Source organism: Medicago sativa, chromosome 3 (assembly GCF_051527215.1).
Source record: "Medicago sativa cultivar Bolivia chromosome 3, Bolivia_mono, whole genome shotgun sequence".
Classification (NCBI taxonomy): Eukaryota; Viridiplantae; Streptophyta; class Magnoliopsida; order Fabales; family Fabaceae; genus Medicago; species Medicago sativa.
Window position 1 is genome coordinate 4,937,303 of NC_140751.1, and position 26,918 is coordinate 4,964,220.

Here is a 26,918-nt window from a genome sequence, read left to right on the forward strand (position 1 = left end):
ATGGGCAGACGCAAACGATGCAAAGGAAACGACGATGCCGTTTCTTCTCCATTCCAGACCAATGAAACAATCTCCACTAAGACGAGGAGGAGGAGAAGGAAATTATCCAAAACCCTAACATCATCACCATCACTTCCCATTCTTCCTTTTGATCTCGTTTCAGAAATCCTCTGTAGGCTACCCGTAAAGCTCCTCCTTCAACTTCGATGCGTTTGTAAGTCTTGGAATTCTCTTATCTCTGATTCCAACTTCGCCAAGATACACCTTCGCACTTCTACACCAACCCGCCTCGTACATACCTTAACCGACGTCGTCACTATCAGGGACGGAGTTATCCATGGCTCAAACGAGTTCAAGTACGTTCTCAGGTCTTACACCTTTGACTCCGTTTTGACAAACAAAATCATTAAAGTCACTGAGCTCGATCTTCCTGGAGCCAATAAAGCTTTTTCTGTTGGATCATGCAATGGCATCCTCTGTCTTCTTGCCATTGTCAATGGAGGCGCATGGAATGTTCGATTGTGTAACCCTTCTATTAGAAAATTCAAGGATTTGCCCCCTCTTGAAGAGCTGTCAACTTCTAATACGAATAATCTGACGATGTATGGCTTTGGCCATGATACTGTTAGTGATAATTACAAGATTGTGATTGGTTGTGCACGTGATATTAGTTGTAATTTGGTTTCCGAAACTGATGTGAAGGTTTATACTTCAGGTACAAATTTCTGGAAAAACATTCAAAAGTTCCCTATTGATTGTGTTATTGTGCAAGAAACCGGGAAATTTGTGAGTGGCACAATGAATTGGTTGGTTTCTAAAGATTATGCTAGGAAAAAACAATATTTTGTTGTTTCTCTTGATTTGAGGAACGAGTCTTATCAAGAGGTTTTGTTGCCTGATTATGGCGAGGTGGATGCATGTTCTTTGAACTTGAGTGTTTTCAGCGATTGTTTGTGCATGATTTGTGGTTGCGATGTTTGGATTATGAAGGAATATGGAAAAAAAGAGTCTTGGCATAAATTGTTCACTATTTCTCACATGCAAGATCCTCGTACACCTTGGGTCTATTATATCATGGCAGTGCATATATTTGAGGATGGTCAAGTGCTTTTGAAGGCTAACACCTTCGGTAATACAAAGATGATTTTTCAAAATTCGAGAAATGATGATACTTTTGAATTTCCTTTTGATAGTTTTTACAAGAACCTGGAAGTCTGCTTTGAAAGTTTGATATCACCTTGTTCTTAATGCTAGAATGTAGATGTGGTGATATGCCTCTTGAGCTTGAGATTCAATTAGAACCGAACTGAGTATATGTTAATTTCTGTTATGATATTTATTTTGTACGTACTTGTTTTTACTTCATGGATCATTGTTAATTAATGGTCATTTAAATCTACAACTTGAGAAATTGTAGTTATTCTCATTTATTTGATTGTTAGAGGTTTTTGCTCTTTCATCATGAATATCATTTTTATAATTCATGATCATGCATTTGAGATTAGATTTTCTAAGAAAAGTTATGTAATGTCACCCGTATATTTATTGGAATGTCGACTTTAGGTGCAAGAATTTTATAATGTTTGCTTCAAATCTTAACTATAAATTGCGAAGTGAACAAATCAAATATTGTTATCATGCCCTTGGTTCTTTGTGATGTTTAGGAGAGACGCCGAATCAATCAGAGCTAATGTATGCCAAGTACATTCTTTCTGCTTATAGTTTTGAGACTTCTTCTGCATAAATTTTGCTATCCTAGATGATATGGATATGTTTTAAACCATGGTTGTTGGCAAGGTTTCAAATGTTGGAGTGTTAATGTTGGTTGCAAGATTTTCAATTCATTGTTAAATAGTGATTGACCCATTTATTTAAGATGTTTCCCATAGTAAATTGATTTTTTATTTTTTTATTTTAATTTCAGATCATCCTTAACATATGTAATGTTACTATCCTTAGCAAGTCAGTGTCAAGAAAATTAATGTCAAATAATCAAGCCATGTTTAATGTCGAAGTGTGATTCAAAATTCGTTATCTGATGCACATGAGGGTTAGGAAGCAAAATTTAAGAACCAAGTATAGAAATCATTGATGTTAACTTTGTGAGGTTGAACTCAGTATGTCATCACCAAACTTGTGCTGCTATATAGTGAGGAAGTAACAAAGGGAACACTGTTGTTTGGAGATATTCTCATGGTGAAATTTGAAAACTAGTAAGATATTTATTGCCGAGGGAATTTTACCAGTTTCAACAAATTTTCATGATACACTACTTTTCTAATAGCTAATGGATCTCTTCCATAAAATATATTTATTCTCTCCTTGATCTTGTTCAAAAGAAAAGTTCCCTATTACAGGTTCTTCATGACTTCTACATGAAGAAATGTATATATCTGTGGGTCTAGCAAAGCTCTCCCAAAGAATCTTCACTCTTTCTCGTCCAATAGGGTTTTCATTGTCCAATAGTTTCACTGTCCTATATGCTTTGACGACGATCTTTCAAGACTTGTACCCCAATAGGATAATTTTATACTACTGTCCAAAACCATGAGATTTACATTTTCTACAATGGCAAAAGTCAAAACTACCACCAGAAATCAGGACTAGGTTTTCTCTGTTAGCATATATATATATTTCTCATCAGCTAAATATAACTTGTTTTAGCCAAAAAAATCTTTAAAAGTTACCTATTTCGCAAAATCACTTTTTGTAATCTTAAACAAATGTACTCAATTTAGGAATCAGAAATCACTTTTCTCACTTGTCCTTCTCGTCTTTATCAACTTGTGCTTAACATGCTTTTAGATTTTATTGCTGTAGTCAATAGACACAATAATTTATTCATCCTGGTCTTATTTCTTAATGTTCCTAGAGTCGATATATGAAATTTGAAGTTATGAAGATTTTGATTGCATGGAAGCACAAATGTTAGTGATCAAAGGATGCGAGGAATACATACATAGTGTGGCACAAGTGGTAGATACTTGGACCCTTAACTATTTAGTCCAAGGTTTGATTATTGGCTGCGTATGGAAAAAAAACATTTATATGGTCGTTTTACTTTTTAAAGTTGTTATAGGTGAGGTTATCAAGCTTACGAAACTCAAGTCTATTACTTGATTAACACACTAGTATAGAAACCATTGTTTAAATAATGGGACACGGTCTATCATTCAAACACATTCTCTTATCGATACAAGATTTATAATTAATGCTTCTATATAGATACCTGCATTAGAGTGACATTTTTTAGTGCTTATAGAGAATGATGCCTATGAAAAGACTCTCTCTCATTAAATTTTATAAAAATAAATGACTATTTTTTTTTTGAAGCAGCTATTTTTAAAATCTAATATTTTATAGTTATCTTTTTAACAATAATTATTTATACTTCCTCCAAAAAAAATAACAATGAGTTAAGTTAATGAGCATAATTTATTATTATTGTTTGAAGTATTGTATCGAAGGAATTGGGTGTTTATTAAGTGTTGACATTAACTAATTAAGTAAGTGATATGTGTATATCGGACCCAGTTGCAGTTAAGCACTAAAATATAAGAGCTTTAGTGTGGATGTTTAAGATCTAACTAATTCAACTGACAATGTTGATATTGTTAAGTTGAATACTTTCAATCGGGCTTCAAATTGACATCATACAATTATGTGTGTGAGTTTCAAGCGGTGTTTGCCATTTTATCTGTGGACCCAAAGCATATAAAGTACATTCAAAGCATAAAAGCAATTTTAAAAAACCCGTTAAGTAAAAAAGTGATGTGTGGTTGGTTCAATTTTAAAAAATAAATTTAAAATTGAATACGATAAGAACACTTTACTTCAAAGCATAAAAAAATTGTAAGTCATATTTTTTGTTGATTTACGAATTTAGATGTTTGAAACTTATTTTTTTTTTAAGGAAGATGATTTAACTTTCAATACCCAAGAAATTGGAATGATGAAACAATATATATATATATATATATATATATATATATATATATATATATATATATATATATATATATATATATATATATATATATATATATATATATTTCATAAAAAATATAAAAAAAATAAATATTTGTCAAGAAAAATATATATCTCTAACCTATCCCTCAAAAAAAACAAAAAAGGTCTCTAACCTACTTCCTTCGCTCGGCCTCTCTCAAATAGGTGTTGTACACAGTTTCTTCTCCAACATGGGTAGCGACAAAGGCTGCAAAGCAAACTACGACGACGTCGTTTCTTCTCCATTGCTGACCCAAGAAACAATCTCCATTGAGAGGAGGCCAACTGAAACCCTAACATCATCACCATCGCTTCAGGCGCCACCACTCCCAACTCTTCCTTTCGATCTTATTCCTGAAATTCTATGTAGGCTATCGGTAAAGCTCCTCCTGCAATTCCGATGTGTGTGCAAGTCGTGGAATTCTTTAATCACCGATTCTAATTTTGCGAAGAATCACCTTCGCTTCTCAACTATTATGAAAATAGAGAAATGGAAAAATAGCTTCATTCATCATGTGTTGAAATGAGAGTACATCAACTATTTATAGGAATAGAACAAAATACAATTAGCCTAATTACAAACTAATCAAAGATTAAGGCTAAACATAATGGAAAGACTTGGAATGCAAGAAAGCTTGCTATTTAAGTAACAGCTGAACCAGTCTCTTTATTCTTTTGTTCTTATTCCTCTAATAGTCCCCCACAAGCTGGAGAATGGTAAATGTTTAACATTCCCAGCTTGAATAGAAGAGCATGAAAGGGTTGTGGAAGCAAAGGCTTTGTAAAAAAATCTGCCAACTGATCAGTAGATGACACAGGAAGCAATTTCATGATGCCTGCTTGCAGTTTCTCTCTTACAAGGTGACAATCAATCTCCAAATGTTTTGTTCTTTCATGGAAAACTGGATTAGCTGCTATGTGAAGGGCACTTTGATTGTCACAATAAAGAACTGGAAGCTTAACAGTTGTGACATGAAGGTCCTGCAGAAGATAGAGTAACCACTGCAACTCACAAGTGGCTGCTCCCAATGCCCTATATTCAGCCTCTGAAGAAGATCTAGAAACAGTTAACTGCTTCTTAGTCTTCCAAGAAATCAATGATTTACCAAGAAAGAAACATTGGCCAGAGATGGACCTCCTTGAATCCAAACATCCTGCCCAGTCAGCATCAGAGTAACCTGACAAAAACAAGGAAGAATCTCTGGGAAAAAATAAACCATGACCAGGAGCATTCTTCAAGTATCTCAAGATTCTAGTGGCTGCCAAAAAATGTTTCTCAGTAGGAGAGTTAAGAAACTGGCTGAGTTGTTGAGTGGCATAGGTGATATCAGGCCTAGTGTTGGTGAGATAAATCAACCTGCCTATGAGTCTCCTATAAGAAGGAATGTCAGTATAAGGAGGACTCTCATCAGCATGAACCTTGCAGGATGGATCTGAAGGTGTGGAAGCAGGTTTTGCAGCAAGAAAGCCAGTATCAGTCAAGAGATCAAGACAGTATCTTTGGCAAACTGAGATACCTTGTGAAGAATGAGCAATCTCTAGACCAAGAAAGTATTTCAATTGACCAAGATCTTTTATTTTGAAAGATGAATGCAGTATGGCTTTGATGTGTTGGAATTCTGAAAGAGAGGTTCCAGTGATAATCACATCATCAACATAAACAAGCAGTGCTGTGAAAGCATTATCAGTCTTTTTAATGAAAAGAGAGTGATCAGATGCAGACTGAATGTAGTGGTTTTGAACAAGGAGGGATGTAAGTTTTTCATACCACTTCCTGCTTGCTTGTTTGTGACCATAAAGAGATTTGTTGAGTTTGCAGACTTGATTGGGTTTAGCAAGTGTGATACCTTGAGGAACAATCATATACACATCTTCTTGGAGGTCACCATGCAGAAAAGCATTGTTGACATCCAATTGGTGAATGTGCCAGTTGTGCATGGATGCTAAAGCTATAACAGTTCTGACAGTTGTAAGCTTAGCAACAGGAGAGTATGTGTCAAAATAGTCTAAACCCTCAATTTGATTGTAACCTTTAGCTACAAGTCTTGCTTTGTATCTCTCAATTGAACCATCTGCATGATATTTGATCTTGTAAATCCATCTGCAACCTATAGGCTTGACATTAGGTGGCAGATCAACCAGTGTCCAGGTTCCAGTACTTTCAAGAGCAGACAGTTCAGTGTGCATAGCTTGCTTCCAACAATCAAACTTGCTTGCCTCAGCATAGGTGGTGGGTTCAGTATGAGCATCAAGAGACAAAGAAAATGCACAATGGGAAGAAGACAAGTTATTATATGACAAGTAATGTGAAATAGGATATTGAACTGAAGCAGCAACATTAGGAATATTACAGACATAGTCTTGTAAATGAGTAGGTAGGTGAGTGACTCTAGAAGATTTCCTAATGACAGGTGGGGGTGGAGAAGGAGATATAGGTGGAGTAGGAGTAGTTTGGGAGGACTCAACATCAACAAAAGGTGGAGGACAAACATGAGTGATGGTGGAAGATTCAGAAAAAGAGTTACTTGGAGAACAAGCATCAGATGAAAAATAGTCCCAAGTGGTAGTGATAGTGGATGGATTGGTTGGATATGGGAGAATGTGTTCATGAAATTGAACATGTCTAGAGATATGTATTTCTCTAGTATGCATATCTAAAAGAACATAACCTTTATAACCAACAGCATAGCCTAAAAAAACAGACTTTCTGGCTCTAGCAGATAACTTGGTTCTATGGGACTGAAGAGTGGTAGAATAACACAAAGAACCAAAAATTTTGAAAGATTTTTCATCAGGGATAATGTTATGAAGGAGTTGATAAGGAGATTTATTATGTAAAGTGGGAGATGTGACTCTATTGATGATGAAAATAGCATGCAGCAAAGCATAAGACCAATATGAAGCAGGTAATTTGGACTGAAACAAAAGAGCCCTGCCAACATTTAAAATGTGCTAATGCTTTCTTTCAACTCTCCCATTTTGTTGGGGAGTTTCAACACAAGACCTATGATGAATAATACCTTTTGAGGCATAGAAAGAATTGAGTAAAAACTCAGGACCATTGTCAGACCTGATAATTTTGGGAGTAATGTGAAACTGATTTTGAATAAGATTGACAAAGTTTTGGACATGTTGAGAAACTTCAGATTTTGATTTTAACAAGACAATCCACACAAATCTACTATAATCATCAAGAATGGTAAGAAAATACCTATGATTATGTATGGAAGTAACAGCAATGGGACCCCAAATATCAAAGTGTAAAAGTTCAAATTTGCTAGAAGCAATAGAAACACTTGAAGTAAATGGTAATTTCTTTTGTTTGGCAAATTGACAAACATCACATGTAGCATGATTATCAACAGTGAGAGTAGGATAAAGGTGAGACATATGATGGAGTCTTTTATTGGAAATGTGGCCCAATCTGAAATGCCACAGAGCAGACATAGGAATAGTAAAGGTGTTACCATTGGTAACATTATTAACAGAAGGTTTATTAAGAAACTAAAATTTAGAGGAATCTAAGACTAATCTATAGAGACCTCCAACTTGTTCACCCAAACCAATCATCCTCTGGGAGTGAATGTCCTGTAATAAACATTGTTTAGCATGAAAGGAAGCAAAACACTGTAAAGTAGAACACACTTTGAAGATAGAAATCAGATTAAGTGTGAATGAAGGGGAATACAAGACATCGTCTATGAAAAAATCAGGAGTGAAATGAATGGTGCCAGCATACTCAACTAACACAGAAGTACCATTGGGTAAATTAACAGGTTTAGGCTTGATTTTATGGAAAGAAGTAAACCAATCAGTATGTAATATTCCGCTGAATTTTTAATTAGATAGTCGTATCAGTTGAACATGTCGGAACGAAAATAATTTCTAAAGGGTTAATTATTTATTGAGAAATGCGATGATATTCGGTAAATATCTCACACATTATTTTAACGAACTTGAGAAATTAAATGGTTAATAATTAACGAAGGGTATTTTGGTAATTTTGTCACTCAAGATTTTTTTTTAAAGTGGAAAACCCACAAGCTTCCACATTATTCTACATACTTCCTCTCACTAACAGGGAATTATTTTTCTCTGCTCCCTCTCCATCTCTCACGTGTTCCCTTTCCTCACCACCCATAATCCTCTAATCCTCATTCAACCAAAATTCAATCCAATCATGCAATTGATTTAGGAGAAATTTACCTTTCCTATCTTTCCCTTCTCAGCCGAACCATCTCCCTCCATAAGCTAATTTGGGATATTTTGCTTGTGAGCTCAACAATGATCTTACTTGTGGGTTATTGAAACTGTTATGCTTTGGTTTGGAACTAGAGGTAAGAAATTGAAGAAATGATTTGGAGCAGAAGTTTCGGGTGCAAGGGTTTGAACATGGAGCTTAGCTTGTGTGATAGAATGTAATATCCAGCGTAATTTTAAATAAATTGTCGTATCAGTTACATGTCAGAACGGTAATAATTTCTGAAGGGTTAATTATTTATTGAAAAATGCGACGTCAATCGGTAAATATCTCACACATTATTCCAATGAACTTGAAGAATTATATGGTTACAAATTAATGGGGCATTTTAGTAATTTTGCCATCCTAGATATTTGAAAATGGACCAAGACATATTTTCTATCATTTTCTTCATGCTTCTACATCATTCTACTCACCAAAGCACAAAACTTTCCTCCTTCTCACTCCAAAAATATCGGTCCACACTACCACCATGTCAACCTCTCAATTCTTCACTAAAATTACTATGAAATAATCAAGAACATGATTCAAGGAGTGTCATGTGGAGTGTTTAGCAAGAATTAAGTTTCAAAATCCATCCTCCCTCCTTAAACACTCAAAACCGCCCCTCCTCTTTCTTCCTCCATAACCTTCATTTTTCATTCAAGCTTCATGGGAATTAGCTTATGAGTTTGCATAAGAGCACCAAAGAATGAATTGATCACAAGGTAAGTGGCATAATCACCTTTTCATGGGAATTTATTTAATCCAAACTTTGATATGTGTTTTATGTGTAATTGGAAGAGGATTATGTGTGGTAATGGAATTTAGAAATATGGTATGAAGAAATGATAAAAAAAAAAAAAAAAAACTAAGAGTTGAATTGGTGACTTTGTAGAGACAATTGAAGCTTTATGTGGTGTTTTGAGCATAAGAGGCAAGTTTGAGCATGTTGGAGCAAGACACAAAAGCTAGGGTTTTGGCTTGGCAAGAAGTTTGAGGTAAGGGCTGTTAGTAGAATTGGTATTGTTGTTGTTGTTTGGCATGAAAAACTAGAAACTAGAAGCTAAAAGCTAAAAGCCACAAGTTGTCCCAAAAACTTCCATAATTGATTTTTGAAGTTAGCATGTTAGGATTGCTGTGGAAATGGGATATGAGTTGTGTATACATGTATGTTTTGATTCTGGAAAATTTGAACAGAAAATGAATGGTTTAGAAGGAATAAGCTGTCAGTTAAGCTGTTTTGATCAAAATGCCTTAAATGACTAAGTTGTGAGTTCAAACTACTGTATAAGTGGTTCATAGGGCTAATAATACATGTTGGAACTTCTGTGTTAAAGGTTGGGTCGAAATTTATGTGATAGAAGTTATAAGTTGCTAGTTAAGCCGTTGAAGAATAGCTTAAGTTGAAAGTTAAGTTGTTTCAAGTATTATTTTCTGAAGAACAGCTTATGAGAGATATGTTTAATTGACATATGAGTAATGGAAAAATGATAAGCTGGTTTAGTGATGTTAAAAGTGCTTAAATGATAATTAAGCTGTTTTAGAAGTGCTTAAATAGCCAAACGGCAAACTTCTGGTGCAGGGACTGAAATGAAAATTTTTGTGTAAGCTGGTTGATGAAGTAAGGCTATGTCACGAGTGGTTTGAATTGTTTCAGAAGGGGCAAGACCTATAAGCTAAGGCATAAGCTATTTTGGGAAAGTGATTATAGAGTTTTGGAGATAGCAGAGCTGCAGATTTTGGGATAAGCTGCTTGCAATTTGCAGGAATGATTCACGGTGAGTTCCTTTAGTTAGAAAACTTCCCTTTGGGTAGTTAAATTATGCCTTTAGAATAATAGAATATGATTTAGTACATTAGTACATAATTTAGTGACAATATGATTAAGATTTATACCCTTGCTAGAGTACTCTAAAATAACTTTTATGTTGATAAATATGATTATGGTAATGTAGAAGTTAGAGGAAAAATATTATGATAAGTTTTGCGTGAGAATGAATAAATATGCAATTTCGGCTAACGTTACGTAAAGTGAGAATTGTTTGATTTTATTACTTTATTTCGACTCTTAGCTAATATAAATTATACTTTTAAGGTAATATAATGGTTTGACTTAGCTAAGACTCCAATTCTCATTATTGCCGAATATGTAGCCGAAATTGTATTATGCATATCCTCTAATCATACACTACCATAGTGTATATTTATTTGTGTAAAGTAATGTTTAGAGTAAAATAGCTATTGAACAAATTATTCATGGGTAAATTTCCAATCATTGGAAAGTAGAGAATTCTAAGTATGGAAGTTCGGCTTAATTAGTCGAATTTAATTTATCAGGATATGGGGAAAATTTTATAACCTTTTAGAAATGGCATATGACAACGATATGTCTAGAACCTGAATAGGTTAGTATCAGAAATAATTTCAGAATAAAGACGGAGTCACTACGTCTTTATTATCAGTTTCAGGATGTTTTCATTAAAAGAAAATTAGTTAAGATAAGTTATTCCTCTCTATCTCCCCGCCAGTAGTGGAGTTGAGGATTGATTCAGTTATCAGAGAATCAGATCAAGTTATAATATTAAAACATGTTTAAATTGTGGCTTTCTCTATCCCGCCAGTTGGATACGAAAGGTTCCCGCCAGTTGGAACGGGCACTATCCGCGAGGATGACCCCACAATAATCAGAGGAGTCCGGTATCCCCGTCAGTTGGGTTCCCGCCAGTTGGAAATATTTATATATATACCGGTCAGAGTGGAATAAATTCCGGGGTTACTCCACCTGGGTTTATTCCGTAAAATCAACTCAGATAATATTGTTTGTTCAACGCTAACATTTCTAACATAATATGACAGACATTATGATTATAATTATGATTATGAGTTGAGTATTAGTATCAGGATTATATCAGTCTTTTAGATAGCGATCCTAGTTATCCCCCGATCGCTCAGTTATGCATGATAAAACTGCATAAACCCAAAATGGTTGAGTTTAGAGACAAATGGCGATCCTAGGTTCCCTGAGATTGCCTACAGCCTAGGATAGGTGGAACTCACTGAGACATCCCGTCTCACCCCAATCCCTTTTATTTTATTTCAGAGACACAGGTGGATCGCAAGCAGGGCAGTTCGTGATGAAGTAGAAGAAGAAGCTGGACAATTATATTTACTTGTCATTGCATGTATGTTGTACACGTCAGTGGTACTATTTTAAATGTATAGACAAGTAGTTTTATGATATGTTCAGAAGAAATTTTATTATTGTAATTTTAATGTATCCAATGCCAAGTTTAACGAGCATACTAGATATCCTAGGTAATTTCTAGTATGGGTGTTACAATTTGGTATCAGAGCAGGTCGATTCAGATCGTGCCTTGGGTCATTAGAATTCAATAAAATGCAGTGGGACCATTGGGTTCCGGATATTTATTCTAAATGTCGTATCTAGCTGAGCCTGATCAACTCAAACTAGTATATGATAGTTAGAACAAATGTCTGAGAGCTGAATAGGACCTAGGAGGAATGAAGCGCATGAAGAAGGAAAGTCAGGTTTTATAACGAATCTTGATAAAGAAGTATTTAATGCCAAAAGGTGGCTGGTGATTTGTGAAGATGGAAATTCCTCAGGAATGGATAGAAAATGTTATGAGTGAGACGGAGTACTTTGATATTATTAAACTGCACTTCGTATTTGGATACAAGAGAAGGAAGAGACTCAGGGATGATTGTAACCTTAACAAGAGTCGCAATATGAGAAGTATGATGTAAGGTATGAAAAAAAATTGTCAGATGATTAATGGAATCCAAAAGCTCTCGGTGGATGTAGAGTATGTAAGAAGTGAAGGACTTGAATGCCGAAACGAGCTGGATTTTGATGCTTGAACTGTTAAGTGAACTAATTAAGGAATAAGTAAATTATTTTGGAGAAGATAAGGATAATTCCTCAACGCAAGCATTTAATGGACAACGCAAGCCAGATAAATCATGTCTGGTTAGTCGTATCACCCGAATTTAAAGTGCCAAATTTATGAATCCGGAAGTGAAGATGCTATGCATCATATGTGTCAAGAAGGATGAATAAATAGTAGTGGAAAAATCTTTTACGGATAAAAGTACGATTCAGATGTATTCTTATTGATGAGAAATTGCAAGAGAAGTTAGACTAACGGGAGTAGTACACTAAGGAAATTGAATCAGACCCCATACGTTTATCATGAGTTATTAAGTTGATTTAGACTAAGAAATACAAGTATAACAGTAAGTGGAAAGAGATCCCAGTAATGGTCAGAGACAAGATGTAAATTTTCGATCGGAACGGAAAATAAAGATTTAATAATAATAAGTTGCGGAAGTTCGGTGAACTAATGGACGAATGATGTCAAGCTCTTTCAACGGAATGTCGAGGACAAGAATGTATTAACGCATGAATACAATAGGTTGATGTGTTAAAGATTAAATCAAGATTTTTGAATTTGAAAATTATTTTAAGGTTCTGCTACAGGAAAAATTGTCGCTAGTGTAAAAGAGTTAAGAATGAAGTAAAGTATTGAGCAATTAAACATTTTTATCTGATGATTTTTCTGATGCAAATGTCTTGAAAACCAAAAGAATGATTTTGTTAACTAGATCGAATTTTGGGAGTCGAAGTTATTACAGAGGAGATCGTAAGTGTAATGTAACTGTCAATACAGACAAGAACAAACTAAATGGAAATAAGCCTCGAAGATTCAAGTATGTTTTAGTTCATAAATAATGTGAATGTGAGAATCATTCCAGGAACACTTTGAGAAAACAAGTATGTAGTGCATGTTTAAAGAAAAAATTGCAGTATTTGAAAATGACTCGTCAGTGATTATAAGTCGGTGCTCGAAATAGCAAGAAGTGTAAAGTTAGCCCCATGTTCATAACATGTAGTAATGAGATGGAGAAATTTACAGTATGGTTGGAGTAGTACGCCTAAGCAAAGTGAACTAATAAATCAGAGTAGCGCAGCGAGATATTAATCAGCAAGAAGTAACATAATGTGCAAAAGTTTAAGACTTTGAATGAGATATTCATGGGAAATCTTAAGAGACGAATTAAACAATTTTCCAAACCGCATGATTCAAAGATATAAAAAGTTCAAGTAGTAAGAGTAGGATGAAGGTGTTCCTACCTTATTAAATATAAGAAATTGGAATCACCTATAGTATGTAACCCGGTTAATCGACGCCATGATTTCGAAGAATGACTTAGAAGTATCAGATTAGTTAAAAGGAGTCATGTATGAGGCAAAGATATAAATGTTGTATCTTGAAGATTTTATTTTTATTTTGGTTTGAAATGCTATCATGGAATATCAGGTATATTAACATGTATCTGAGAGAACATATACTATTTAGAATATGAATGCAAATGCTTGAATGCAATTTTAGTCGTGAAGTTCAGGAATCTAAACTCCATATTTTTTTTGAGATAAAGAAAAGATTGATATCACACAAGTTAGAAAAAATTATGTGAGCTACGGTATGGGACTATGCATGTTCAGGTTATGAGTATGGAATTAAGAAAAAGATGATAAGACATTCCCTAGAGTAACAGCTATAACAATATTGTTCAAGAATGAAATGTATATTTTGAACATATAAGTTCAAGAGAAGATCTATGATGATACTTTTTACTCATCCTAATATGATCAAGGTGTATCGTGATTGATTTAAATTCTGGTATAGAAGAAGCAAAGTTGAATGACTACAAATATATGTTATGTATTAAGCTATTAGTTGTACTACCTCGTGTATTGTGTACTCGCCAGTCAGTGCACCATTCTCATATAAGATTTATATATTTAATGTACTCGCCAGTTAGTACACTATGTATTTAAATCTGATTTATGGATTGTACTCGTCAGTTAGTACTTCCAACAGATGTTAGAGGTAGCACAATGTTGAGTTTATTCAGATAAAACATAACAGACATCAGAAGTAACATTTACCTATTTATGTATTAATTAACGGAGAAAGTTGGAACAATTCTTACTTTTGATGAAATAAACTTGACGTCAGATATTGCTCAGAGTAAGGACGATCTTATACAGAGTATGATATGATTATCATTATAAGACCTCGTTATTTGGGGCATAGTTCAGAAATAAAATTTTATAGGGACCAGACATAGCATGAAAGATCACTCAAAGGTCATATCCGTCCAAGACAAGATAAAAGTTGACAAAGTCGATAGAAGTGTTACTCTAGTAGACGTATGAGATTTTTCAAGAATTCAGTGAAGGTAAACAAGTAGGAGTAACCTAAGACAATTTATAAAGAATATGTGGAACAAGGAATTTACTCGAAAGATATCAGATGCATCAGTTAGCTTTACTATCCACTATGTTCGGAATGTGCATAATGTATTTCACAAATCACAGATAAGAAGGTTATTATCGAATCTTTTCGACATATGAGATTGGAAAATATGTCCTAAAATCGGTTTAACATATTAATTCAAGTCAGTTGTATCTATGGCTAGGTAGTCGAAAGACTTTATGTAACAAGGGAAACCGATAATTTAGTTGGATAAAGAAAATCAGTTGGTAACAGACGTATGTGAAAGTCTAAGATCGAAAGTATAGAGGAATTATTTGTATTTATTATCAGGTAAACTCTAAATTTCGAGGACGAAATTTCTTTAAGGGGGGTTAGAGTGTAATATCCAGCGTAATTTTAAATAAATTGTCGTATCAGTTACATGTCAGAACGGTAATAATTTCTGAAGGGTTAATTATTTATTGAAAAATGCGACGTCAATCGGTAAATATCTCACACATTATTCCAATGAACTTGAAGAATTATATGGTTACAAATTAATGGGGCATTTTAGTAATTTTGCCATCCTAGATATTTGAAAATGGACCAAGACATATTTTCTATCATTTTCTTCATGCTTCTACATCATTCTACTCACCAAAGCACAAAACTTTCCTCCTTCTCACTCCAAAAATATCGGTCCACACTACCACCATGTCAACCTCTCAATTCTTCACTAAAATTACTATGAAATAATCAAGAACATGATTCAAGGAGTGTCATGTGGAGTGTTTAGCAAGAATTAAGTTTCAAAATCCATCCTCCCTCCTTAAACACTCAAAACCGCCCCTCCTCTTTCTTCCTCCATAACCTTCATTTTTCATTCAAGCTTCATGGGAATTAGCTTATGAGTTTGCATAAGAGCACCAAAGAATGAATTGATCACAAGGTAAGTGGCATAATCACCTTTTCATGGGAATTTATTTAATCCAAACTTTGATATGTGTTTTATGTGTAATTGGAAGAGGATTATGTGTGGTAATGGAATTTAGAAATATGGTATGAAGAAATGATAAAAAAAAAAAAAAAAACTAAGAGTTGAATTGGTGACTTTGTAGAGACAATTGAAGCTTTATGTGGTGTTTTGAGCATAAGAGGCAAGTTTGAGCATGTTGGAGCAAGACACAAAAGCTAGGGTTTTGGCTTGGCAAGAAGTTTGAGGTAAGGGCTGTTAGTAGAATTGGTATTGTTGTTGTTGTTTGGCATGAAAAGCTAGAAACTAGAAGCTAAAAGCTAAAAGCCACAAGTTGTCCCAAAAACTTCCATAATTGATTTTTGAAGTTAGCATGTTAGGATTGCTGTGGAAATGGGATATGAGTTGTGTATACATGTATGTTTTGATTCTGGAAAATTTGAACAGAAAATGAATGGTTTAGAAGGAATAAGCTGTCAGTTAAGCTGTTTTGATCAAAATGCCTTAAATGACTAAGTTGTGAGTTCAAACTACTGTATATGTGGTTCATAGGGCTAATAATACATGTTGGAACTTCTGTGTTAAAGGTTGGGTCGAAATTTATGTGATAGAAGTTATAAGTTGCTAGTTAAGCCGTTGAAGAATAGCTTAAGTTGAAAGTTAAGTTGTTTCAAGTATTATTTTCTGAAGAACAGCTTATGAGAGATATGTTTAATTGACATATGAGTAATGGAAAAATGATAAGCTGGTTTAGTGATGTTAAAAGTGCTTAAATGATAATTAAGCTGTTTTAGAAGTGCTTAAATAGCCAAACGGCAAACTTCTGGTGCAGGGACTGAAATGAAAATTTTTGTGTAAGCTGGTTGATGAAGTAAGGCTATGTCACGAGTGGTTTGAATTGTTTCAGAAGGGGCAAGACCTATAAGCTAAGGCATAAGCTATTTTGGGAAAGTGATTATAGAGTTTTGGAGATAGCAGAGCTGCAGATTTTGGGATAAGCTGCTTGCAATTTGCAGGAATGATTCACGGTGAGTTCCTTTAGTTAGAAAACTTCCCTTTGGGTAGTTAAATTATGCCTTTAGAATAATAGAATATGATTTAGTACATTAGTACATAATTTAGTGACAATATGATTAAGATTTATACCCTTGCTAGAGTACTCTAAAATAACTTTTATGTTGATAAATATGATTATGGTAATGTAGAAGTTAGAGGAAAAATATTATGATAAGTTTTGCGTGAGAATGAATAAATATGCAATTTCGGCTAACGTTACGTAAAGTGAGAATTGTTTGATTTTATTACTTTATTTCGACTCTTAGCTAATATAAATTATACTTTTAAGGTAATATAATGGTTTGACTTAGCTAAGACTCCAATTCTCATTATTGCCGAATATGTAGCCGAAATTGTATTATGCATATCCTCTAATCATACACTACCATAGTGTATATTTATTTGTGTAAAGTAATGTTTAGAGTAAAATAGCTATTGAACAAATTATTCATGGGTAAATTTCCAATCATTGGAAAGTAGAGAATTCTAAGTATGGAAGTTCGGCTTAATTAGTCGAATTTAATTTATCAGGATATGGGGAAAATTTTATAACCTTTTAGAAATGGCATATGACAACGATATGTCTAGAACCTGAATAGGTTAGTATCAGAAATAATTTCAGAATAAAGACGGAGTCACTACGTCTTTATTATCAGTTTCAGGATGTTTTCATTAAAAGAAAATTAGTTAAGATAAGTTATTCCTCTCTATCTCCCCGCCAGTAGTGGAGTTGAGGATTGATTCAGTTATCAGAGAATCAGATCAAGTTATAATATTAAAACATGTTTAAATTGTGGCTTTCGCTATCCCGCCAGTTGGATACGAAAGGTTCCCGCCAGTTGGAACGGGCACTATCCGCGAGGATGACCCCACAATAATCAGAGGAGTCCGGTATCCCCGTCAGTTGGGTTCCCGCCAGTTGGAAATATTTATATATATACCGGTCAGAGTGGAATAAATTCCGGGGTTACTCCACCTGGGTTTATTCCGTAAAATCAACTCAGATAATATTGTTTGTTCAACGCTAACATTTCTAACATAATATGACAGACATTATGATTATAATTATGATTATGAGTTGAGTATTAGTATCAGGATTATATCAGTCTTTTAGATAGCGATCCTAGTTATCCCCCGATCGCTCAGTTATGCATGATAAAACTGCATAAACCCAAAATGGTTGAGTTTAGAGACAAATGGCGATCCTAGGTTCCCTGAGATTGCCTACAGCCTAGGATAGGTGGAACTCACTGAGACATCCCGTCTCACCCCAATCCCTTTTATTTTATTTCAGAGACACAGGTGGATCGCAAGCAGGGCAGTTCGTGATGAAGTAGAAGAAGAAGCTGGACAATTATATTTACTTGTCATTGCATGTATGTTGTACACGTCAGTGGTACTATTTTAAATGTATAGACAAGTAGTTTTATGATATGTTCAGAAGAAATTTTATTATTGTAATTTTAATGTATCCAATGCCAAGTTTAACGAGCATACTAGATATCCTAGGTAATTTCTAGTATGGGTGTTACATAGAACCTCTAGGAGCATAAGTTGACCCAAGAGTTGTTGGAGATAGAGCTTGTGTTGTATGTTTAGGCTGTGGGAACTATGGCTGAATTTCATGGAATCTTAATAAACGCAGGTTTTGATTTATGATTTGTATCTGTTTCTGTGTAGCTTATAATTGAGTGATTGTTTAAGTTTTAGATTCCTCATTCAATTCCCTTCAAATCGGATATAAATTTCGTGTGATTTGGATTAGAAACGAACTCAGAAAACACAATAGAAGTTTGTTAAATTCTGCATGAAAATGCTTACGGGTTTAGACGAAGATTTTACCGAATAAGCTAAATTGCGAGTTTTAGTTAACGAATGGGTCCAGAATTGAATGTATATGTTTAGTAGACATAATAATAGTTTGGATCAAAGTCTGATCTGAAATGGGAGCGTACAGAAGCCATAAGCTGCAGTTAAGCTGTTTTGGCAAAAAAGAGCTTATGGGGCATAGCAGGAGCTGAAATGGGACTTGAGGAGCGTCGGGACTTCATAAAAATGTTAAGGTGAGTTCCTTTAGCTTAGAACCCACCTTTGAAGATCGATTATGATTATGCTAGATTATTAAGATAATACGAATAATTAGACCATTTTATGAATTACTTGTCTTTTGTGCAAACATTTCTATTATGCCATATGAATGGTACATTTGAAGTAAAATGAATATAAGATAGCAAGAATGATTATTTCATGATTAGGCTCTTTTACTTGTTAATTCTAAAATGTCTTTTATGTTAATAAGTATGTTGATGTTAGTATAAATGTTGGAGGGAAATTAACAACGCAATTGATGCATATATACTTATAGAAATGATTTGAAAGAAAATTTAAAATGCAACCTATGAGTAATATGCTCACAGTGAATTATTGAAAATCGCAAAGAAATGGAAATGATGAGAAAAATTGAAATGAGTAACATGCTCATAGAAAAAGAAAGAAAAGAAAAGAATATGAATTTTATATCCGTTTGCTACAACGAGAGATAATGTAGCCTATGACGTACGGGTCATAGTAAACCGTTTGCTACAACGAGAGATAATGTAGCCTATGACGTACGGGTCATAGTAATGAATTTTTATCCGTTTGCTACAACGAGAGATAATGTAGCCTATGACGTACGGGTCATAGTAACGAATATGAAACTCCGTTTGCTACAACGAGAGATAATGTAGCCTATGAGGTACGGCTCATAGTAACGAATGAAATGTATAATTAATGATATGAAATTTTAAGTCAAGAATTATTCAAATAATATTTGAAAGAGAAAAGAAAATAAAATTTTCAATTATGGAACTAAGGAAAAATTCTAAGAACCCTCCAACATGAATACTAACATAGCATACACATGTTAACATGAAAGTTATGTTAGAATGATTAGAGAAATATTTCATGCGCATTTTACCAATAGTTGGAAATGAGGAATATTACTTATGGAACTCCGGCTTAATTAGCTGAAACTTGTTATCGGTAAAGGATCAGAGACATACTCAGATAAGTATGTCAAAGTATAGGTTATATCAGAGTACGACATTTTGGATACCTGATTGTGATTGATATGATTGTGGTGATTATGATTATATTTGATTTGTTATATGATTGTTTATTGTTGCTGAAATGAATTTTAGGATTGGTGCCGAGCGGAGCATTGATTCCTCTGATGCTATGGGGAGAAAGGACTCACTTTGTCCTTGCTATTGTTAATGGAATTCATGAGGTTCCATTCTATTATATGGATATTGCCATTTGTTTAGATTATGGAATTGATTAACGTTAATATTGACGCATCTTGATGACATAGAAAATGATTATAGACTAATGTCAAACTTTATATATATGAAGTATATGATAGAAATTTTGAATATTTATCTGATAGGATGCTTTATTTTCAAACTGTACAATTAGTATGAAAATAAAGATGTTATTTGGAGATTCTGGCTGATAGAACAGGTTTTTTTAAAACAGGATTTACATCTTGGAAATGTTGAAAATACAGAGGAAACTCTGTCGAAATTTCAGTGAACATTTCTTTGAAATGAAATTCAAATTGGAATTTTTATTTATTTATTATAGTTGTCGAATTTGTTTAATAGGCTTGCCGGGCTAGAATGATCTAGTTCGTGCGCCGGTCACGATGATTGTTTTTGGGTCGTGACAAAGTTGGTATCAGAGCAGGTCGATTCAGATCGTGCCTTGGGTCAATGGAATTCAATAAGATGCAGTGTGACTATTGGGTTCCAAATATTTATTCCAAATGTCATGTCTGGCTGAGCCTGATCAACTCAGACTATTATATAACAGTTAGAACAAATGTCTGAAAGATGAATGAAACCTTAACAGAAGACGCAGTATAAGGAGTATGATGTAAGGTATGAAGAAATAAATCAGAGTGGCGCAGCGGAAGCGTGGTGGCTGGTACCTATACAGTTTAAATTAGTCAGTCAGAAAGAATCAGTTCGTAACAGACGTATGTTGGAATCTAAAGTTAAAAGTTGGAGAAATTATTTGTGCTTATTAGCAAGTAAATCCCTAAATTTCGAGGACGAAATTTCTTTAAGGGGGGTAGATTGTAATATTCCGCTGAATTTTTAATTAGATAGTCGTATCAGTTGAACATGTCGGAACGAAAATAATTTCTAAAGGGTTAATTATTTATTGAGAAATGCGATGATATTCGGTAAATATCTCACACATTATTTTAACGAACTTGAGAAATTAAATGGTTATTAATTAACGAAGGGTATTTTGGTAATTTTGTCACTCAAGATTTTTTTTTAAAGTGGAAAACCCACAAGCTTCCACATTATTCTACATACTTCCTCTCACTAACAGGGAATTATTTTTCTCTGCTCCCTCTCCATCTCTCACGTGTTCCCTTTCCTCACCACCCATAATCCTCTAATCCTCATTCAACCAAAATTCAATCCAATCATGCAATTGATTTAGGAGAAATTTACCTTTCCTATCTTTCCCTTCTCAGCCGAACCATCTCCCTCCATAAGCTAATTTGGGATATTTTGCTTGTGAGCTCAACAATGATCTTACTTGTGGGTTATTGAAACTGTTATGCTTTGGTTTGGAACTAGAGGTAAGAAATTGAAGAAATGATTTGGAGCAGAAGTTTCGGGTGCAAGGGTTTGAACATGGAGCTTAGCTTGTGTGATAGAACCTCTAGGAGCATAAGTTGACCCAAGAGTTGTTGGAGATAGAGCTTGTGTTGTATGTTTAGGCTGTGGGAACTATGGCTGAATTTCATGGAATCTTAATAAACGCAGGTTTTGATTTATGATTTGTATCTGTTTCTGTGTAGCTTATAATTGAGTGATTGTTTAAGTTTTAGATTCCTCATTCAATTCCCTTCAAATCGGATATAAATTTCGTGTGATTTGGATTAGAAACGAACTCAGAAAACACAATAGAAGTTTGTTAAATTCTGCATGAAAATGCTTACGGGTTTAGACGAAGATTTTACCGAATAAGCTAAATTGCGAGTTTTAGTTAACGAATGGGTCCAGAATTGAATGTATATGTTTAGTAGACATAATAATAGTTTGGATCAAAGTCTGATCTGAAATGGGAGCGTACAGAAGCCATAAGCTGCAGTTAAGCTGTTTTGGCAAAAAAGAGCTTATGGGGCATAGCAGGAGCTGAAATGGGACTTGAGGAGCGTCGGGACTTCATAAAAATGTTAAGGTGAGTTCCTTTAGCTTAGAACCCACCTTTGAAGATCGATTATGATTATGCTAGATTATTAAGATAATACGAATAATTAGACCATTTTATGAATTACTTGTCTTTTGTGCAAACATTTCTATTATGCCATATGAATGGTACATTTGAAGTAAAATGAATATAAGATAGCAAGAATGATTATTTCATGATTAGGCTCTTTTACTTGTTAATTCTAAAATGTCTTTTATGTTAATAAGTATGTTGATGTTAGTATAAATGTTGGAGGGAAATTAACAACGCAATTGATGCATATATACTTATAGAAATGATTTGAAAGAAAATTTAAAATGCAACCTATGAGTAATATGCTCACAGTGAATTATTGAAAATCGCAAAGAAATGGAAATGATGAGAAAAATTGAAATGAGTAACATGCTCATAGAAAAAGAAAGAAAAGAAAAGAATATGAATTTTATATCCGTTTGCTACAACGAGAGATAATGTAGCCTATGACGTACGGGTCATAGTAAACCGTTTGCTACAACGAGAGATAATGTAGCCTATGACGTACGGGTCATAGTAAACCGTTTGCTACAACGAGAGATAATGTAGCCTATGACGTACGGGTCATAGTAATGAATTTTTATCCGTTTGCTACAACGAGAGATAATGTAGCCTATGACGTACGGGTCATAGTAACGAATATGAAACTCCGTTTGCTACAACGAGAGATAATGTAGCCTATGAGGTACGGCTCATAGTAACGAATGAAATGTATAATTAATGATATGAAATTTTAAGTCAAGAATTATTCGAATAATATTTGAAAGAGAAAAGAAAATAAAATTTTCAATTATGGAACTAAGGAAAAATTCTAAGAACCCTCCAACATGAATACTAACATAGCATACACATGTTAACATGAAAGTTATGTTAGAATGATTAGAGAAATATTTCATGCGCATTTTACCAATAGTTGGAAATGAGGAATATTACTTATGGAACTCCGGCTTAATTAGCTGAAACTTGTTATCGGTAAAGGATCAGAGACATACTCAGATAAGTATGTCAAAGTATAGGTTATATCAGAGTACGACATTTTGGATACCTGATTGTGATTGATATGATTGTGGTGATTATGATTATATTTGATTTGTTATATGATTGTTTATTGTTGCTGAAATGAATTTTAGGATTGGTGCCGAGCGGAGCATTGATTCCTCTGATGCTATGGGGAGAAAGGACTCACTTTGTCCTTGCTATTGTTAATGGAATTCATGAGGTTCCATTCTATTATATGGATATTGCCATTTGTTTAGATTATGGAATTGATTAACGTTAATATTGACGCATCTTGATGACATAGAAAATGATTATAGACTAATGTCAAACTTTATATATATGAAGTATATGATAGAAATTTTGAATATTTATCTGATAGGATGCTTTATTTTCAAACTGTACAATTAGTATGAAAATAAAGATGTTATTTGGAGATTCTGGCTGATAGAACAGGTTTTTTTAAAACAGGATTTACATCTTGGAAATGTTGAAAATACAGAGGAAACTCTGTCGAAATTTCAGTGAACATTTCTTTGAAATGAAATTCAAATTGGAATTTTTATTTATTTATTATAGTTGTCGAATTTGTTTAATAGGCTTGCCGGGCTAGAATGATCTAGTTCGTGCGCCGGTCACGATGATTGTTTTTGGGTCGTGACAAAGTTGGTATCAGAGCAGGTCGATTCAGATCGTGCCTTGGGTCAATGGAATTCAATAAGATGCAGTGTGACTATTGGGTTCCAAATATTTATTCCAAATGTCATGTCTGGCTGAGCCTGATCAACTCAGACTATTATATAACAGTTAGAACAAATGTCTGAAAGATGAATGAAACCTTAACAGAAGACGCAGTATAAGGAGTATGATGTAAGGTATGAAGAAATAAATCAGAGTGGCGCAGCGGAAGCGTGGTGGCTGGTACCTATACAGTTTAAATTAGTCAGTCAGAAAGAATCAGTTCGTAACAGACGTATGTTGGAATCTAAAGTTAAAAGTTGGAGAAATTATTTGTGCTTATTAGCAAGTAAATCCCTAAATTTCGAGGACGAAATTTCTTTAAGGGGGGTAGATTGTAATATTCCGCTGAATTTTTAATTAGATAGTCGTATCAGTTGAACATGTCGGAACGAAAATAATTTCTAAAGGGTTAATTATTTATTGAGAAATGCGATGATATTCGGTAAATATCTCACACATTATTTTAACGAACTTGAGAAATTAAATGGTTATTAATTAACGAAGGGTATTTTGGTAATTTTGTCACTCAAGATTTTTTTTTAAAGTGGAAAACCCACAAGCTTCCACATTATTCTACATACTTCCTCTCACTAACAGGGAATTATTTTTCTCTGCTCCCTCTCCATCTCTCACGTGTTCCCTTTCCTCACCACCCATAATCCTCTAATCCTCATTCAACCAAAATTCAATCCAATCATGCAATTGATTTAGGAGAAATTTACCTTTCCTATCTTTCCCTTCTCAGCCGAACCATCTCCCTCCATAAGCTAATTTGGGATATTTTGCTTGTGAGCTCAACAATGATCTTACTTGTGGGTTATTGAAACTGTTATGCTTTGGTTTGGAACTAGAGGTAAGAAATTGAAGAAATGATTTGGAGCAGAAGTTTCGGGTGCAAGGGTTTGAACATGGAGCTTAGCTTGTGTGATAGAACCTCTAGGAGCATAAGTTGACCCAAGAGTTGTTGGAGATAGAGCTTGTGTTGTATGTTTAGGCTGTGGGAACTATGGCTGAATTTCATGGAATCTTAATAAACGCAGGTTTTGATTTATGATTTGTATCTGTTTCTGTGTAGCTTATAATTGAGTGATTGTTTAAGTTTTAGATTCCTCATTCAATTCCCTTCAAATCGGATATAAATTTCGTGTGATTTGGATTAGAAACGAACTCAGAAAACACAATAGAAGTTTGTTAAATTCTGCATGAAAATGCTTACGGGTTTAGACGAAGATTTTACCGAATAAGCTAAATTGCGAGTTTTAGTTAACGAATGGGTCCAGAATTGAATGTATATGTTTAGTAGACATAATAATAGTTTGGATCAAAGTCTGATCTGAAATGGGAGCGTACAGAAGCCATAAGCTGCAGTTAAGCTGTTTTGGCAAAAAAGAGCTTATGGGGCATAGCAGGAGCTGAAATGGGACTTGAGGAGCGTCGGGACTTCATAAAAATGTTAAGGTGAGTTCCTTTAGCTTAGAACCCACCTTTGAAGATCGATTATGATTATGCTAGATTATTAAGATAATACGAATAATTAGACCATTTTATGAATTACTTGTCTTTTGTGCAAACATTTCTATTATGCCATATGAATGGTACATTTGAAGTAAAATGAATATAAGATAGCAAGAATGATTATTTCATGATTAGGCTCTTTTACTTGTTAATTCTAAAATGTCTTTTATGTTAATAAGTATGTTGATGTTAGTATAAATGTTGGAGGGAAATTAACAACGCAATTGATGCATATATACTTATAGAAATGATTTGAAAGAAAATTTAAAATGCAACCTATGAGTAATATGCTCACAGTGAATTATTGAAAATCGCAAAGAAATGGAAATGATGAGAAAAATTGAAATGAGTAACATGCTCATAGAAAAAGAAAGAAAAGAAAAGAATATGAATTTTATATCCGTTTGCTACAACGAGAGATAATGTAGCCTATGACGTACGGGTCATAGTAAACCGTTTGCTACAACGAGAGATAATGTAGCCTATGACGTACGGGTCATAGTAAACCGTTTGCTACAACGAGAGATAATGTAGCCTATGACGTACGGGTCATAGTAATGAATTTTTATCCGTTTGCTACAACGAGAGATAATGTAGCCTATGACGTACGGGTCATAGTAACGAATATGAAACTCCGTTTGCTACAACGAGAGATAATGTAGCCTATGAGGTACGGCTCATAGTAACGAATGAAATGTATAATTAATGATATGAAATTTTAAGTCAAGAATTATTCGAATAATATTTGAAAGAGAAAAGAAAATAAAATTTTCAATTATGGAACTAAGGAAAAATTCTAAGAACCCTCCAACATGAATACTAACATAGCATACACATGTTAACATGAAAGTTATGTTAGAATGATTAGAGAAATATTTCATGCGCATTTTACCAATAGTTGGAAATGAGGAATATTACTTATGGAACTCCGGCTTAATTAGCTGAAACTTGTTATCGGTAAAGGATCAGAGACATACTCAGATAAGTATGTCAAAGTATAGGTTATATCAGAGTACGACATTTTGGATACCTGATTGTGATTGATATGATTGTGGTGATTATGATTATATTTGATTTGTTATATGATTGTTTATTGTTGCTGAAATGAATTTTAGGATTGGTGCCGAGCGGAGCATTGATTCCTCTGATGCTATGGGGAGAAAGGACTCACTTTGTCCTTGCTATTGTTAATGGAATTCATGAGGTTCCATTCTATTATATGGATATTGCCATTTGTTTAGATTATGGAATTGATTAACGTTAATATTGACGCATCTTGATGACATAGAAAATGATTATAGACTAATGTCAAACTTTATATATATGAAGTATATGATAGAAATTTTGAATATTTATCTGATAGGATGCTTTATTTTCAAACTGTACAATTAGTATGAAAATAAAGATGTTATTTGGAGATTCTGGCTGATAGAATAGGTTTTTTTAAAACAGGATTTACATCTTGGAAATGTTGAAAATACAGAGGAAACTCTGTCGAAATTTCAGTGAACATTTCTTTGAAATGAAATTCAAATTGGAATTTTTATTTATTTATTATAGTTGTCGAATTTGTTTAATAGGCTTGCCGGGCTAGAATGATCTAGTTCGTGCGCCGGTCACGATGATTGTTTTTGGGTCGTGACACAGTACTAGAAACAACATGCACATTAGCACCAGAATCTAAAAACCAATCATGATTATTAGAAGCAATAGAACAAGTGAAAATGGAAGATATACCTGACTGAGTGGGAAAACTGGAATCTGGTGTATGAACATGATTAGCACTAGCAGATGAAGTTGGGGTAGATGCTGC

At 34.0% G+C, this 26,918-nt stretch overlaps 1 protein-coding gene and 2 long non-coding RNA genes across 5 annotated transcripts; all 3 read left to right on the forward strand.

Annotated features, from left to right (window-relative positions):
* Positions 1–1,312, forward strand: LOC146935105 (F-box/kelch-repeat protein At3g23880-like). Its single transcript, XM_085757592.1, has one exon. The coding sequence runs from the start codon at positions 1–3 to the stop codon at positions 1,246–1,248; it is 1,248 nt and encodes a 415-aa protein (XP_085613718.1). The 3' UTR covers positions 1,249–1,312.
* A 7,355-nt stretch (positions 1,313–8,667) lies between these two features.
* On the forward strand, positions 8,668–18,058 carry LOC146935106 (uncharacterized). Of its 3 annotated transcripts, XR_015030125.1 has the most exons (5): positions 8,668–8,976; positions 9,147–9,249; positions 9,834–10,029; positions 16,341–16,536; positions 17,859–18,058. It is a non-coding gene; the product is annotated as an uncharacterized LOC146935106 (long non-coding RNA). The 3 variants fall into 3 exon arrangements; XR_015030126.1 differs by lacking the exons at positions 16,341–16,536; positions 17,859–18,058 and adding an exon at positions 11,352–11,551 and having other exon boundaries at positions 8,669–8,976; XR_015030127.1 differs by lacking the exons at positions 8,668–8,976; positions 9,147–9,249; positions 9,834–10,029 and adding exons at positions 15,177–15,484; positions 15,654–15,756.
* Positions 18,059–18,102: 44 nt separating this feature from the next.
* LOC146935107 (uncharacterized) lies at positions 18,103–26,615 on the forward strand. The gene is made up of 4 exons (XR_015030124.1): positions 18,103–18,627; positions 19,747–21,811; positions 22,984–25,048; positions 26,221–26,615. It is a non-coding gene; the product is annotated as an uncharacterized LOC146935107 (long non-coding RNA).
* The last annotated feature ends 303 nt before the right edge of the window (positions 26,616–26,918 follow it).